Source organism: Urocampus carinirostris, chromosome 4 (assembly GCF_059441175.1).
Source record: "Urocampus carinirostris isolate Australia breed hairy pipefish chromosome 4, RoL_Ucar_1.0, whole genome shotgun sequence".
In the NCBI taxonomy this organism is placed as follows: Eukaryota; Metazoa; Chordata; class Actinopteri; order Syngnathiformes; family Syngnathidae; genus Urocampus; species Urocampus carinirostris.
In genome coordinates this window covers 25782165-25795285 of record NC_142352.1, presented here as the reverse complement: position 1 = coordinate 25795285, position 13121 = coordinate 25782165, and the positions used below count along the sequence as shown (strand labels likewise).

Below are 13121 nucleotides of genomic sequence, written 5' to 3'. Positions count from 1 at the left end.
TCCGGCCAGTGATTTTCAAAATAAGACGACTCTTGTGTTTTGGAATGAAAAACATGAGCAATGCAGTTTTACAGTTTATTTTTGAAAAGCACCAAAGGACAAATGTTCTCACATTTATTACCAACAGCATTATATCATACTTTCACACAAGTTAAAGTGAATTCCAAAAAAAACAAATTAAACTGTGTATTTATTCTAAATGTCCCATTATGGAGCCTTGTGAAGTTCTCCAACTTGACTCTTTGATTTATTTTATTTTTTTGCCACACTGGCTGAACAACCAAGATCCACCCACAAGCACCAAGCTCTGCTTGCATTATTATTTCTTAAGAGGTAATGGAAATCATATTGTTGGGACTCAGGATCTCGATCCAATATCCATCAGGATCCTGGATGAAGGCCAGTCCTTTCATCTTACCTGGAAAGGAAAAAACACAAGAACACAAATTAAATCCCTGTTTGTCAAAGTACAAAAAAGATAGGGAAACAAGTGACTGTCCTTAGGATGGCGCTAAATTATATGCATTTGAAAATGACACCACCGAGCGACAATAAAGGGCAGAGCAAGCCGCATACACCTGCTCAGACCTGGTGTAAGTGGCTAACTTTGGTGGCTAGGGAGAGAAGCTAATAAAAAGGCCACGCAATAAATTCCAAGTGCAAAACAGAATTCGTCAGACTTTGAGACACAGAATCATTTAACTAGGCAACGTTTAGTTGCAGAAGGCAAGTGACACTGAAAGACCGCAGGAGCAGTTAACCATAACAATAGCGGCTAATGGCCAGCCATAACATGCAGCCAAGTGGCCAACACGAGTGTCTAGAGAAAGAAACAGTGGGTAAAAAAGTCCAGACGCCGGAGTCACAGACATTTGCTTGCATGAGTAGCTGTACAAGCCAAGTGACACTCAAGGATGAAGAAGACGCAGCAGCTAATAAGAACACTATCAACTAGTGGCAAGTCATAACCTCCAGCGAAGTAGCGAACTCGAGTGGCTAGTGAATGAAACATTGGGGAAAAGTCTAGATGCCGGAATAATGGGACTCAGTGACGTTCATTTGCATGAGGAGAATGACACTCAAAGACGAAGCAGGAGCATTTAACAATAACAATAGCGGCTAGTGATGAGCCATAGCCTGCAGCGACATGACTAGAGAAGTTAACTGTGGAAAAAAGGCCATATGCTGAAATCAAGGAACTAAGCAACGCTTAATGTACATGGAGTAGCTAACAATAACAATAGCAGCTAGCGATGAGCTTTAGCCTGTAACTTAGTGGGTAACATGTAAAATCTCATACACATCAGCATTTTTGCTTAATATTTGTATATATTGTGTTTGAAATAAATGAGGTAAGTATTTCACAACAAGAGGGTTGCTATATAATACACACTGGGGGCTTTAAAACCAAGCCTCACCGTCGTCTGGTTTCTTGACAAAGGTGACACCTTGCTCTTCAAAAATCTTGCAGGCCTTGTTGACATCTGGTACTGCGATACCGATGTGGCCTGTCAAGAGTAGCGTTGACAACAAATAACAGTCTTATAGTGTTAGTCTGCACATATCATTTTATTATAAAATATTGACAGTTTTTTGCTTCTAGGCAACCGATGCAGTCAAAAAAGTCCACCTTACACAACCTTTGCCAGGAAATGTAATAATTCCAATCATTAAACTTACCAAAGCCACGCGGATCAGAGTTTCCGTTGTGGTACGACTGGTTCTCATCAGACTCTGAACCCCAATTACTGGAAGAAAAATAGGCAGTATGTAATTAAGATTTGAGAACTCAGCTTGAAACCTCAAAATGATTTACAGTAAACATGTTAGCAGACAGGAGAACCTTACAGACTGTCATCAACACATCCCAGAATAATCGCTGCTCCCTACCGAATCAGGGGCACATTATCGACTCGCAACAACAATATTTAGGACTCATCTCACCGTGTCCAACACCTCTTTGACCTGTTGCCCTCTGGCAGATGCTACAGCTCCCTTAAAACGAAGACTAACAGGCTCAGAGACAACACCACCCTGCACAACCACAAGGAAACTGAAAAATAGCTTGCCAATGTAGCGTATTTATCTCATTTAAAATCAAGGTAGGTAAATAAAGTGGGTAAAATGTAATTCCCTTGGTTTCCAAAAGGGGGCACCAAGTCGATTTAGTACTAAACTTATAAGTACAGTGGAACCTCTGTTTTCGAACGCCTCTCAGTTCGAACAAATCGGTTCGACTAAAAATTGAGAAATTCTTGCTTTGCTTTTCGTTCAAAAAAATCGGAGTTCGAACGCCGGTACGCTAGGGGCGATGTTGAGCGGCGTACGGGTGTAGATTGCCCCCACCCCTCGTGAAGAACTGTTGTCACGTGACCGCGCACTTCTTTTTGCTTTCGTTTTCAATATCGGTGAACGGAGTGTTTTAACCCCTAATTAGGCCTCGGAAGAAGGTCGGTGCAAGCAGCAAAGTTGCTACAGGTGAAAAAAGAAGAGTAGTGCGTACAACTATTGCATTTAAGAAAGAGATAATAGCAAAATATGAAGATGTGCGAGTTTCCCTTCTTTCGAGGGAATAGAGCATGGCTTCTGCAGATCACCACAAAGGTAAGAAATCCTATTCATAAATCTTTTCTTTATCCTTTAACCGCTCACCACTTGTTGTGGAGACCCGGGTGCTAAATGACGTGTAAACGACCTGATTTTTTTATTTTTACACGTTCATGTTAGCGTAATCTTTCGTACGGAAGATTACGATAACGCGAACGTACGCTTAGCCTGGGTTAGCTTTGTTTACGTAAAACATTCAGGGTGTTGGAAGGGAGGTCCCTTTCCAATGAAGCGCTAGCTACTTGTTGTGGAGACCCAGGTGCTAAATGACGTGTAAACTACCTGATTGTTTTATTTTTACACGTTCATGTTAGCGTAATCTTTCGTACGGAAGATTACGCTAACGCGAATGTACGATTAGCCTGGGTTAGCTTCATGTTAAACATTCAGGGTGTTGGAACGGATTAAAACAATTTTACATTACTTTTAATGGGAAAAACGATTTTCCGTGATCGACCAAATCGGTTTTCGAACAGGGTTCTGGAACGGATTATGGTCGAGAACCGAGGTTCCACTGTACCGTATTTTCCGCACTAAAAGGCGCACCAGGTTATAGGGCGCACCCCCCAAAAATAGTTTTTGGTCCTATATTTTCCATACATAAGGCGCACCGGATTATAAGGTGCTATAATGGGAATGTCGACAAAACAGTCAGATAGTTCAGTCAAACTTATTACCCCCTTATCATTCCGAAAGCTTGCAAAGAAGCAAATACGTGTCTCAGACATGTACGGAAACGGTGTCTGTACAATAACACCAATCACTCAAATGCATCGTTCCAAATATCATTCGGAAGGTTAAAGTCTTGGGATTCAAGAAATGCCAAACATTTCTTAGTTTCCATTTTATTTTTTGCTGGCAACTGTGTGGACAGCAAAGTAAGAATTTTATTGTGCAGGGAAACGGGGTTCTTTACTGTTCATTTGACAATAAACACTTTGAATTGAATTTAGTTTAAAAATAGACTCATCACAGAAACATCAAGATCGTTCTAAAACAAGATACCGGGAAAATATAAAGCCGCATAGCTCACCTAAGTTCTCTTGCAGCCATCATGTTCAATAATGATACGTAACCATGGTCTTCTTACAACCGTGAGTGTAGTAAATCCAGGAGAGTAAAATATTTACAAATACAGAATAGTAAAAAATGTTTTCTCTATGCCGTAGTGCAACCCAACGTGTGATTCACATTCATGTTTTGCGGCCAATTGCAGCCTTTGTTTCGCCTCTTTAGCCTATGCGAGCCTGTAAATGATAAAAAGATCCGCCCCCTTTACCTCCGAATAACTTTAGCCAATAGTGACTGATTCAAATGATGATTAACACATTGGTTAGGAAATGAAACGCCGGTATATAAATCCCAGCATGCACCGTGGACTACTTCGCCTTCGGGGGAAAATCTAGTCGGCGGCTGCCTGCCTTAGTTGCAAGACTTTGCGACTTAATATTGATCCATATATAGGGCGCACTGTATTATAAGGCGCATGGTCAGCTTTTGAAAAAAATAAAGGCTTTTAGGTGCGCCTTATAGTGCGGAAAAACTCAATTAAAACATAGTTTATGAAAGTCGCCACATCAATCCGTGGTTTATTTATTTAACAGTAAAATTAGCAATTTATTCAAAACACACACATTGATTGATGTCAGAACTGCCCGATATTGAAAATCATATTTCAGAATGGCAAAAGAAAATTTTCAGATTTTATTTTATTTTTTCTTAGTACCGTGTGGGAGAGCCTTTTTTTAGGTTGAAAGTGCTTTTTTGATGCTGTAATCACCTAAAAAAAAATAAAGGCTCAAACATTATAATTTGATTGTACACATTTGGAATAAATATAGCCGCTTCAGATTTGTAACAATTAAAGTATTTGTATAAAATAAATCTTTTCTACACAACAATTCAGATTGGTTTTTTTCCAATTTTTGTAGTTTTTATAAAAATGCCCATTTAGTACAGCATTTTCTGGACTTTAAAATTCACGTGAAAAAACAAAAAATTGCTAGAAATGTTGACAGTGCACCTAATAGAGCGGAAATATGGTAAATAAAATCATAAATGCCTTACTATACAATGACATGCTTCTACATATGATATTCATTTATGAACAAAATATCGTAGTTTAGTTGTGAAATCAGATTTTCAAATATTTATGTTTTATGAAATAAGTTATCATTTTTGTAAATGTTTTTTTTTTAATGCAACCTTGCAGTATTCATTTCATGCACCTTATAGCCAGTTGCGCCTTATATATGAATAAAAACCTCTCAGAGGAATATTTTGAGGGTGCACCCTTTTTAGGTGCATCTTATAGACCAGAAATAAAGTAAAATAAAATCAGAAATGCCTAAATATTCAATGTCATACTTCTACATGTGATAACCACTTATGAACCGATCAAGTCAATTTAGTTGTGAAATTAAATCTAATAGTTATGTTTTGAGAAATATGTTTTTAACTTTTTAATGCAACCCAGTAGTTTTCATTTCATGTACCTTAGAGTCAGGTGCGCCTTATAGTCCGGAATATATGGTAATTTGCTATAAACTGGTGTGGTAAACTACAGATATTTCTTAGTATTTGGTAGAGCCGAGTTGTTTATTGAATATAATTCTACTTAAACAACAGCATTGTTGACCGACATATGTAAAAATGGATATTTACATCTTGTTCTTTATTGAAAAATTCTACAGAAACTGGAAAGGTCACTGCACTATTTTCTTGTGCACTTAAAACCAAGCGATTCTATAAGCACTACCTTTTAAATCTAACCATCTATACTCATATTTTTTTAATCTTATTTTTGTATTTAAAGTCTTCAAGTAACATGTGTATTTTGGAGTGCCATGTCTATTCTTGTTTTTAACAATGTACATTAAGTTGTGATCAATGACAATAAAGATCATTTTATTCTATTCTATTCTAAAATGGTTCAATGACTGAGAAGCTTACTGCGTCAACTCGATGGTGGCCCGGCGCGAAAAGGTCCAAGGCGTCCTCTCATTCACGTCGGCAGGGATCTCGTTCTTGTCTTCGTAGCCAAGGAAGAAGAGGGAAAAGTGCATGGAGGGGAAGTCGAACCTTTGAAGCAGACTGGGGAGGTGGGAATTGCACAAAAACACAAACAATATATGCGACTGAACAACATAAAATCAACCCAGTTTGTGGTTTAAATATTTACGTCATGCCAAGAATCCTGGTGTAAAAATCCAAGGATTTCCCCGGATCTTTCACTCGTAGCATCGTCTGCTGCATCATGAAGTCCTACACAAAATAGACACACATATATACAAAAGTCAATTCCATTGAAGTTGGGAAAAAGTTTAAAATGTCAGTAAAATTAGAATAGAATGACTTGCAAACCTTTTCTAACCCATATTTAAATGAATACACCACAAAGACAAGATTATCCATGTTCAAACTCATAAACTTTATTTCCATAAGCAAATAATGATAAACTTAGAATTTTATAATTGCAACAAGTGCCAAAGTAGTTGGGAAAGGGGCTTTTTCACCATTGTGTTACATCACCTTTCCTTTTAATAACACTCAATAAACGTTTAGGAAGTGAGGAGACTAGTTGTTGAATCGTTGATAGTGGAATCCTTTCCCATTCTTGCTTTATGTACAGCTTCAGCTGTTCAACAGTCCGGGGTCTCCTTTGTCTTATTCTGCGCTTTATAATGCGCCACACATTTTCAATGGGAGACAGGTCAGGACTGCAGGCAGGCCAGTCAAGCACCCGCACCCTCTTACTACGAAGCCACGCTGTCGTGAGACGTGCAGTGTGTGGCTTGGCATTATCCTGCTGGAAGAAGCAAGGGCGCCCATGGTAAAGATTCTGTTTGGATGGCAACATACTTTGTTCCAAAACCTGAATGTACTTTTCTGCATTAATGGTGCCTTCACAGATGTGCAGGTTACCCATTCCTTGGCCACTCATGCACCCCCATACCATCACAGATGCTGGCTTTTGCACTTTGCGTGCATAACAGTCTGGGTGGTTCTGTTCTTCTTTGGACCGGAGGACACGACGTCCACAATTTCCAAACACAATTTGGAAAACTGACTCATCAGACCACAGAACACTTTTCCACTTTGTATCAGTCCATTTTAGATGGGCTCGGGCCCAGAGAACCCTGCGGCGTTTCTGGATGTTGTTGATGAATGGCTTACGCTTTGCAACATAAAGTTTTAACCCACACTTACGGATATAGCGTCGAACTGTATTGACTGACAGTGGTTTTCCAAAGTGTTCCTGAGCCCATGTGGTGATGTCCTTTACACATTGATGTCGGTTCTTAATGCAGTACCGCTTGAGGGCTCGAAGGTCACGGGCATTCAATAATGGTTTACGGCCATGCCGTTTACGCACAGTGATTTCTCCAGATTCCCTGAACCTTTTCACAATATTATGGACTGTAGATGATGATATCCCTAAATTCCTTGCAATTGTACTTTGAGGAATGTTGTTTTTAAACTGTTCAACAATTTGCTCACGCAGTTGTTCACAAAGAGGTGAACCTCGCCCCATCCTTGCATGTGAATGACTTAGCTTGTTCGGGTCTCCCTTTTTTATACCCAGTAACAACTCTCACCTGTTGCTAATTCATCTGTTCACCTGCAAATAGTTGGTTGATTTCCATTCATCCACTTTCTGAGTAGTTATTGACACCTGTCCCAACTATTATGGCACGTGTTGCTGTCATCAAATTACAGAGTTGATGATTTTCTCCCAAAACAATAAAGTTTATGAGTGAAGACAATAAATATGTTGTCTTTGCTGTGCATTTATTTAAATATGGGTTGAAAAGAATTTGCAATTAACTTGGATCAATTTTTATTTGCAATTAACACACTTTCCCAACTTCATTGGAATTGAGTTTTGTACATTTTTACTTCTTTTGAGTCATTGGGTCATTTATAAAAAGGACAAGTTCAAATTAGTAGGTGAACATAGTATCACATTTTGACACCAGACTGTAAAAAATGGCATCCGGTCAAATGACATCTCTGTGTGAGTGATCACATGGAACTAAGAATCATTCCTACCTGTGTGCCTCTAGGTAACCAGTCTAAATTGGGATAAAACTAAACAGCTGAGAAGAGATTTATAAGATACACATTGATGTAACACTTACCATAAAGTTCTAAAATAGGTTATATATTGTTCAGGAGGTAAACCGCTCGTCTTGGGGTCAAGAGGTTGCAGGATCCATTCCCGGCTCCTTCGTGTTATATGGGGAAGTGTATTCGGGCAAAACACGGAATCCCTAATGCCCCCGATAAGCAGGTCATTGCCTTGCATGGCTGATGCCGCTATTGGTGTGTGAGTGTGTATGAATGAGTAAGTGTGAAGCACATTGTAAAGCGCTTTGGGAGGTCTTCAATGACTTAAAAAGTGCTATATGAATGCAGACCATTTATCTAGTTATCAGAAGAAAGTAAAACCAGCACGCAACAAAGTCCATTTTAATGTGTTACAAAAATGTTGTAAATAATAATATTAAAGAGCACGATCCATAAATTAAAAAGAAATTAATACAAATAAAGTTCAACATTAGAAACTCGTGCGACAAAATTTTCAGTGTTGCAAATTGCGAACATTATTTTTTGGGAATATGTCAATTTTATTTTCATGAAAATTAATCTTTAAATAAGAGTAGAGTGGCCATACAGTGGGTTTCCTCTCAAATTCAAATCAAGAAAAATATAGTTTATGACAACAAAGTGAACATTGTTTACAATGACATTGGACACAGGACTCCTTGACAGGATAAACGTGCAATAATAGAAAGAAACATAGCAGAAGGTAAGCCTGGTAGACTGGCTTAAGTTGTGAGTGAATCCGAAAAATAGTGCAAGGTTAAGAATACAATGACTTTGTGCAAAAATTAGAGTAAAAACAAAATATGAATATAAATTCTCCTATACATTTTAATTGTGACTATTTGAGAAAAGAAAATGTGATTTGGTTATTCGCTAATATCAGACCTATAACAAAATAAGATCAGGACCCTAGTTAACCAATGATAAAATAACATTCAATATTAAAAAAAATACTTAAAAAGGAAGACTGTGGTGCCATTACAGGAAAAAAAAATCATGTTACCAGAATCAAGTTGGTTAGGGATTCAAAAATAGATCCCAATTAAATAACATTGAGTCAAAAACATCAAGATGTGTGACATTTTTCAATTACATTCTGTCAAACTTCAGGGCTACATTTAATTACATTTTTGTAAAGCTAGCAGAATTGTGAGACTTAAAAGGATCTTTTCAAGTCGCAGTGCGCGGATCCAAAATTGAAGCTCGCACTAGAATGCTGAACACTTTGCTGTCATTCTGAATGAATGGCAACAGACTGTGCAAACATTCTTAGTCTTGACAGACCAAGAAGAGGTGGGCAGGAGAGACGAAAGAATCTCCAGAAATTCTTTCATGACGTGTTTACACTGTATCATGCAAAGTGATGAATTTTTTGTAACTTCTTCAGGTCTGTTATCACCAGAGCTGTGGTAGGGAAGGCGAAGCAGCAGCTCCATTTTTACAGAGTGCTCAGGAAAAAATCCTGGAACACAAGCAGCTATTGTCCTTCAACAGAGCCACAACGGAGATTATAATGGTATCACATGTGGTATAATAGTAGCATGGCTACAAACAAAATGACCCTTGCAGAGTAATCAACACAGCCCAAATAATCATTAATTATTCTTTGCCAAGACTAGAGGACAATGCACTACTGTAGGGCTGAAAACATTTAAGAGGAGTCATCCCGGCCACTACCTCTTTGACTTCCTTCCTTCTGGCAGGCAATAGAGATCTCTTGAGAGGCTTTGAGACCGTTTATCCCTCAGGCCATCTCAAACAAGCACACATGACAGTGAAATGTAATCTTATATTTCGCAAATGTTGCCACTAACGTCACTGCATTATTTTGTGGCTTTATATTTTGGCACAGCACAAAAATACAACATCAACCACTCATTACCACGATTAAAAGAAAAAATAGTTGCAAAAATGGCTGTACAAACATGGGTCCAGAAATAGACTGGAGCAGAAGCTTTTAACGGCCTTATCCAAATCATCTTTATGATCGTTTTTAAAGTACTTTATTATATGTTTATCCTGGAGTGAAACATTTAACCTTGTAAATAAAGTTCACTACGTTGAGATCAATATCAATGAAGACAATTCTAATTAGGGATTACATGGAGGAACTTTTTTTATATTAAAAATTGAGGGCATTTGTTATAAAGTGGCTTATTTACACATTTTCACCTATATGAATTGGGAAAAAATAGGTTGCATTCTCTTCTGGAAGGTAGCAAATGGTAGGTAAACTAATACAGTGTTTTTCAACCAGCGTGCCGGGGCACACTAGTGTGCTGTGAGACATTTTCAAGTGTGCCGCAGATATTTGCTAAATTTTGTCTTTGTAAAAAAGCATGCCATTGTTGATTATCTTTGCTTTCTTCCAGTGACAAGACAGCTAACTGAAACACTCATCCATTAGTAGATGGCAGCAGACTAGAAATTTTTATGTACTAATTAGGTAATGAGGTAGTACAGGGAATTATATTTATTTACTTATTTTGTTTGATGTTTAAGATTGAACTGCAAAAAGATAATATGAATACAATAAATAAAATGAATAAACTTCTCACATATTTTTTTCTGATTTTACTTATATTTCTATTTTACAGGATAACAAAAATTGGAAAAAGTTAAAACTTAGTTAAAAATATGTGCCACTGGCAGAGTTTTTGCTTGTTTTAAGTATTATGTTTGGTTAGTTTTATAGAAACTTTACACTGTCAATTTACGCAACATGATTATTGAAGCTAAAAAACGTTAAACTGGTGACAGTGAATCATTTTGAAACATCTTAAAATGAGCTTTGAGATGTTTTTATAGAAAATAAGTGTGCCTCGTTCTCATAAAAGGTTGGGAACCACTGAACTAATCTGTCACTCAAGATAGCTTCATATTGCTAACTCACCCAAAATTGTGTCCAAGCCCATTTATTGCGCTACAACGATAACTTGCAACCATTGCTTTCAAAAATGTTTGATTTTTAAATACGAAGAGAAAAGTTTCCCCCCCCCCAAAAAACCTCACGACTCACACATGACCGTGTCCGATTAATGGACGCAACCCATGCAATCGCTCGGAACTAGCTTATTTGGTATGCTCACCCCAAACTTATCCAAGACTAATTAACTAACCTTACCTTGGTTATTGGGTCTCCATCTTTGCACGCCGCCGCCACCAGCTCGTCCGATAAACCCCGATCGCTCATTTTGTCTCGGATAATTTAGGTTAGTATCTGGATAACATGTTAAAATGAGTTCGGTGAAGATCGTCAACGTTCGGCTCCAACTCGGTTACCTTCCGGCAAAGGCGTATTGGAGTGAAGTAAAAGGCACTAGCTCGACTCTGATTGGTTGTTTAACTGTCAAGTCTTCATGACTCCGCCTATTATGACAACTCGTTGTGGTGTCTTGGGCAAGTACAGCCTGGTGGCGCCCAACCCTCTCCAGGCCATTCGAAATAGATACAGTGAATTATTTTGTTCAATATATTCATACTTGTTTTATGACAGAAATAAAAAAAAAACTACTTCATATCACTTATTCAGGTGCGTCGAACTCATTTTAGCTAGGGATGGGCAAATGCATACCTGTCAACCTCCACGGCTCCATGCCCTTACAAACTGTCGTATTTTTCCTTTCAAAATACAAAATAATCTCACACCATTTTTTTCAAACTATTTGTGTAGTTTAACATGTTATATTTTTATTTCGTTATATAATTCTCTACATATTCTTAATAATAAAATAAAAAAATAAAAAATCAGGAACAATTGTTATCAGCGTAACTAAAATACCAATTAATGACACTTTAAATTTTAATTTGTAAATAAGATATTTTTGGAGGAAAAAATGAGTTGGCATTTTTATTTTGTAAACCAAACCACAATATCAACCATTAATGTGTAGTGCCTAATTTCGACTCCCCTGCAAAATCCTCGCCCCTCGCGTGAACGCGCATTCTGCTGCGTTTCCGACAATAGCTTTATTGTTTTAATAAGCTTATTACATAGAATTCGATCGCTTTTGTCTGCCGCACTACAGCGGCAGACGCATGCGCACAGTAGCATTAAACGCTCGCTTCGTTTGCTACGAAAAAAACGATACCGAGATAGAGGCTACCGCGGCAAACTCGTGTGACTTGATTGATTTGCCGTTTCGTGATAGTCGATATATACCGGATGGTACCCATAATTGACAAATTTGCGTTTTTTCGTGCAGATTTTCTTGTCGTCATACACGTCTTAAAATGCATTGGGAAAGGTACTTTGTACGGCAAAAACGTACAGGTTGACAGGTTTGCAAATGGTTGAAAAAACATTCTCTCAGGGTAAATTATTGGCATGAAAAGTGTGCCTTCGCTGAGGGCACGGGATCCTTTCGGAAGCTCACAATAAAGTATGATTAAGGGGTGTATGATTTTATTAGAAAACAATTGTTTTTTTTTTCCTTAAAGTCTTTTCCCTTTCTAAAAATGTAATCTCTTGTGTTTATCACAGTGTTGAGAAAAAAAAGGAAAATTTAAAGAAAAACAACAACTTAATTCATTTCCACCAGTTTATTTAACTTGGGAAAACTGGAAAGTGACAAAAATTGCATACAAATAATAATTCAAATGATTGATGTAGAGTTGCTGCTCCTCCGTATTGAGAGGAGACAAATGAGGGGGCTCGGGCATCTGATAAGGATGTTTCCTGGACAACTCCCTCGGAAGGAGTTCCAGGAATGTCCGACCGGCAGGAGGTCCCGGGAATGACCCAGGACACGCTGGAAAGACTCGTCTCTAGGGAGTCCTGGGAACGCCTCGGGATCCCGTCAGATGAGCTGGCTGAAGTGGCTGGGGATAGGGAGGTCTGGGCCTCCCTGCTGAGGCTGCAGCCCCCGCAACCCGACCCCAGATAAGCTGTAAAAAAATGGATCGATTGATTTAATAATTTGAGTCCACTTGTATTTTTTATCAAAAATGTTTACCCGTTACCCCACTGTTTGCGGTCATATCTATAATAGAATGAGCTAAAGCTCCTGCAGAGACCCCCAGGTGCCATTTCTTTATCTATTGCTTTGAACAGTGCATCAGTGAATTTTATTTTAAGTAAAATAACAATGGAATGGGTTTCCTCACTGTTGAATTGACTTGATTGTCATTGATAACAACGTAGTAAACATTGTATGCGGCAAGATTAGATATAGCACTCCAAGGTAAACATGTAAGAGAAAATATATAAGACTATACAAGATTTTTTTTTTTACAACATAGTGATTATGTAACGAGTGTAAAGATAACATTTGTTTTATTGAAATTCCTGCTGAAATATCTTGTATAGTTTCTGTGTGAGTGTCCTGCAATAATGAGTCCAACAGTGTCATCTGCTGGTATGTGGTAAGGTTTGGTTTGGCTTTAGACTTTGCGACAGGAAGGGG

General features: G+C 38.1%; 1 protein-coding gene across 1 annotated transcript; it reads right to left on the bottom strand.

Annotated features, from left to right (window-relative positions):
• Positions 1 to 61: 61 nt before the first annotated feature.
• Positions 62 to 11019, bottom strand: glo1 (glyoxalase 1). The gene is made up of 6 exons (XM_088333968.1): positions 10841 to 11019; positions 5789 to 5871; positions 5560 to 5700; positions 1681 to 1748; positions 1419 to 1508; positions 62 to 418 (listed from the first exon to the last, which is right to left on the bottom strand). Exons 1-6 carry the CDS (start codon positions 10907 to 10909, stop codon positions 327 to 329), a joined length of 543 nt encoding a protein of 180 aa, XP_088190094.1. The 5' UTR covers positions 10910 to 11019; the 3' UTR covers positions 62 to 326.
• Positions 11020 to 13121: the final 2102 nt, after the last annotated feature.

What these genes read in the sequence shown, in the direction of transcription:
- glo1 (XM_088333968.1), bottom strand. Translation starts at nt 10,909, where the DNA reads ATGAGCGATCGGGGTTTATCGGACGAGCTGGTGGCGGCGGCGTGCAAA. An exon ending in ACCAGGATTCTTGGCATGAC is followed by an intron (nt 5,701 to 5,788) that starts GTAAATATTTAA and finishes CCACCTCCCCAG; the next exon opens with TCTGCTTCAAAGGTTCGACT. An exon ending in GCCACCATCGAGTTGACGCA is followed by an intron (nt 1,749 to 5,559) that starts GTAAGCTTCTCA and finishes TTTTTCTTCCAG; the next exon opens with TAATTGGGGTTCAGAGTCTG.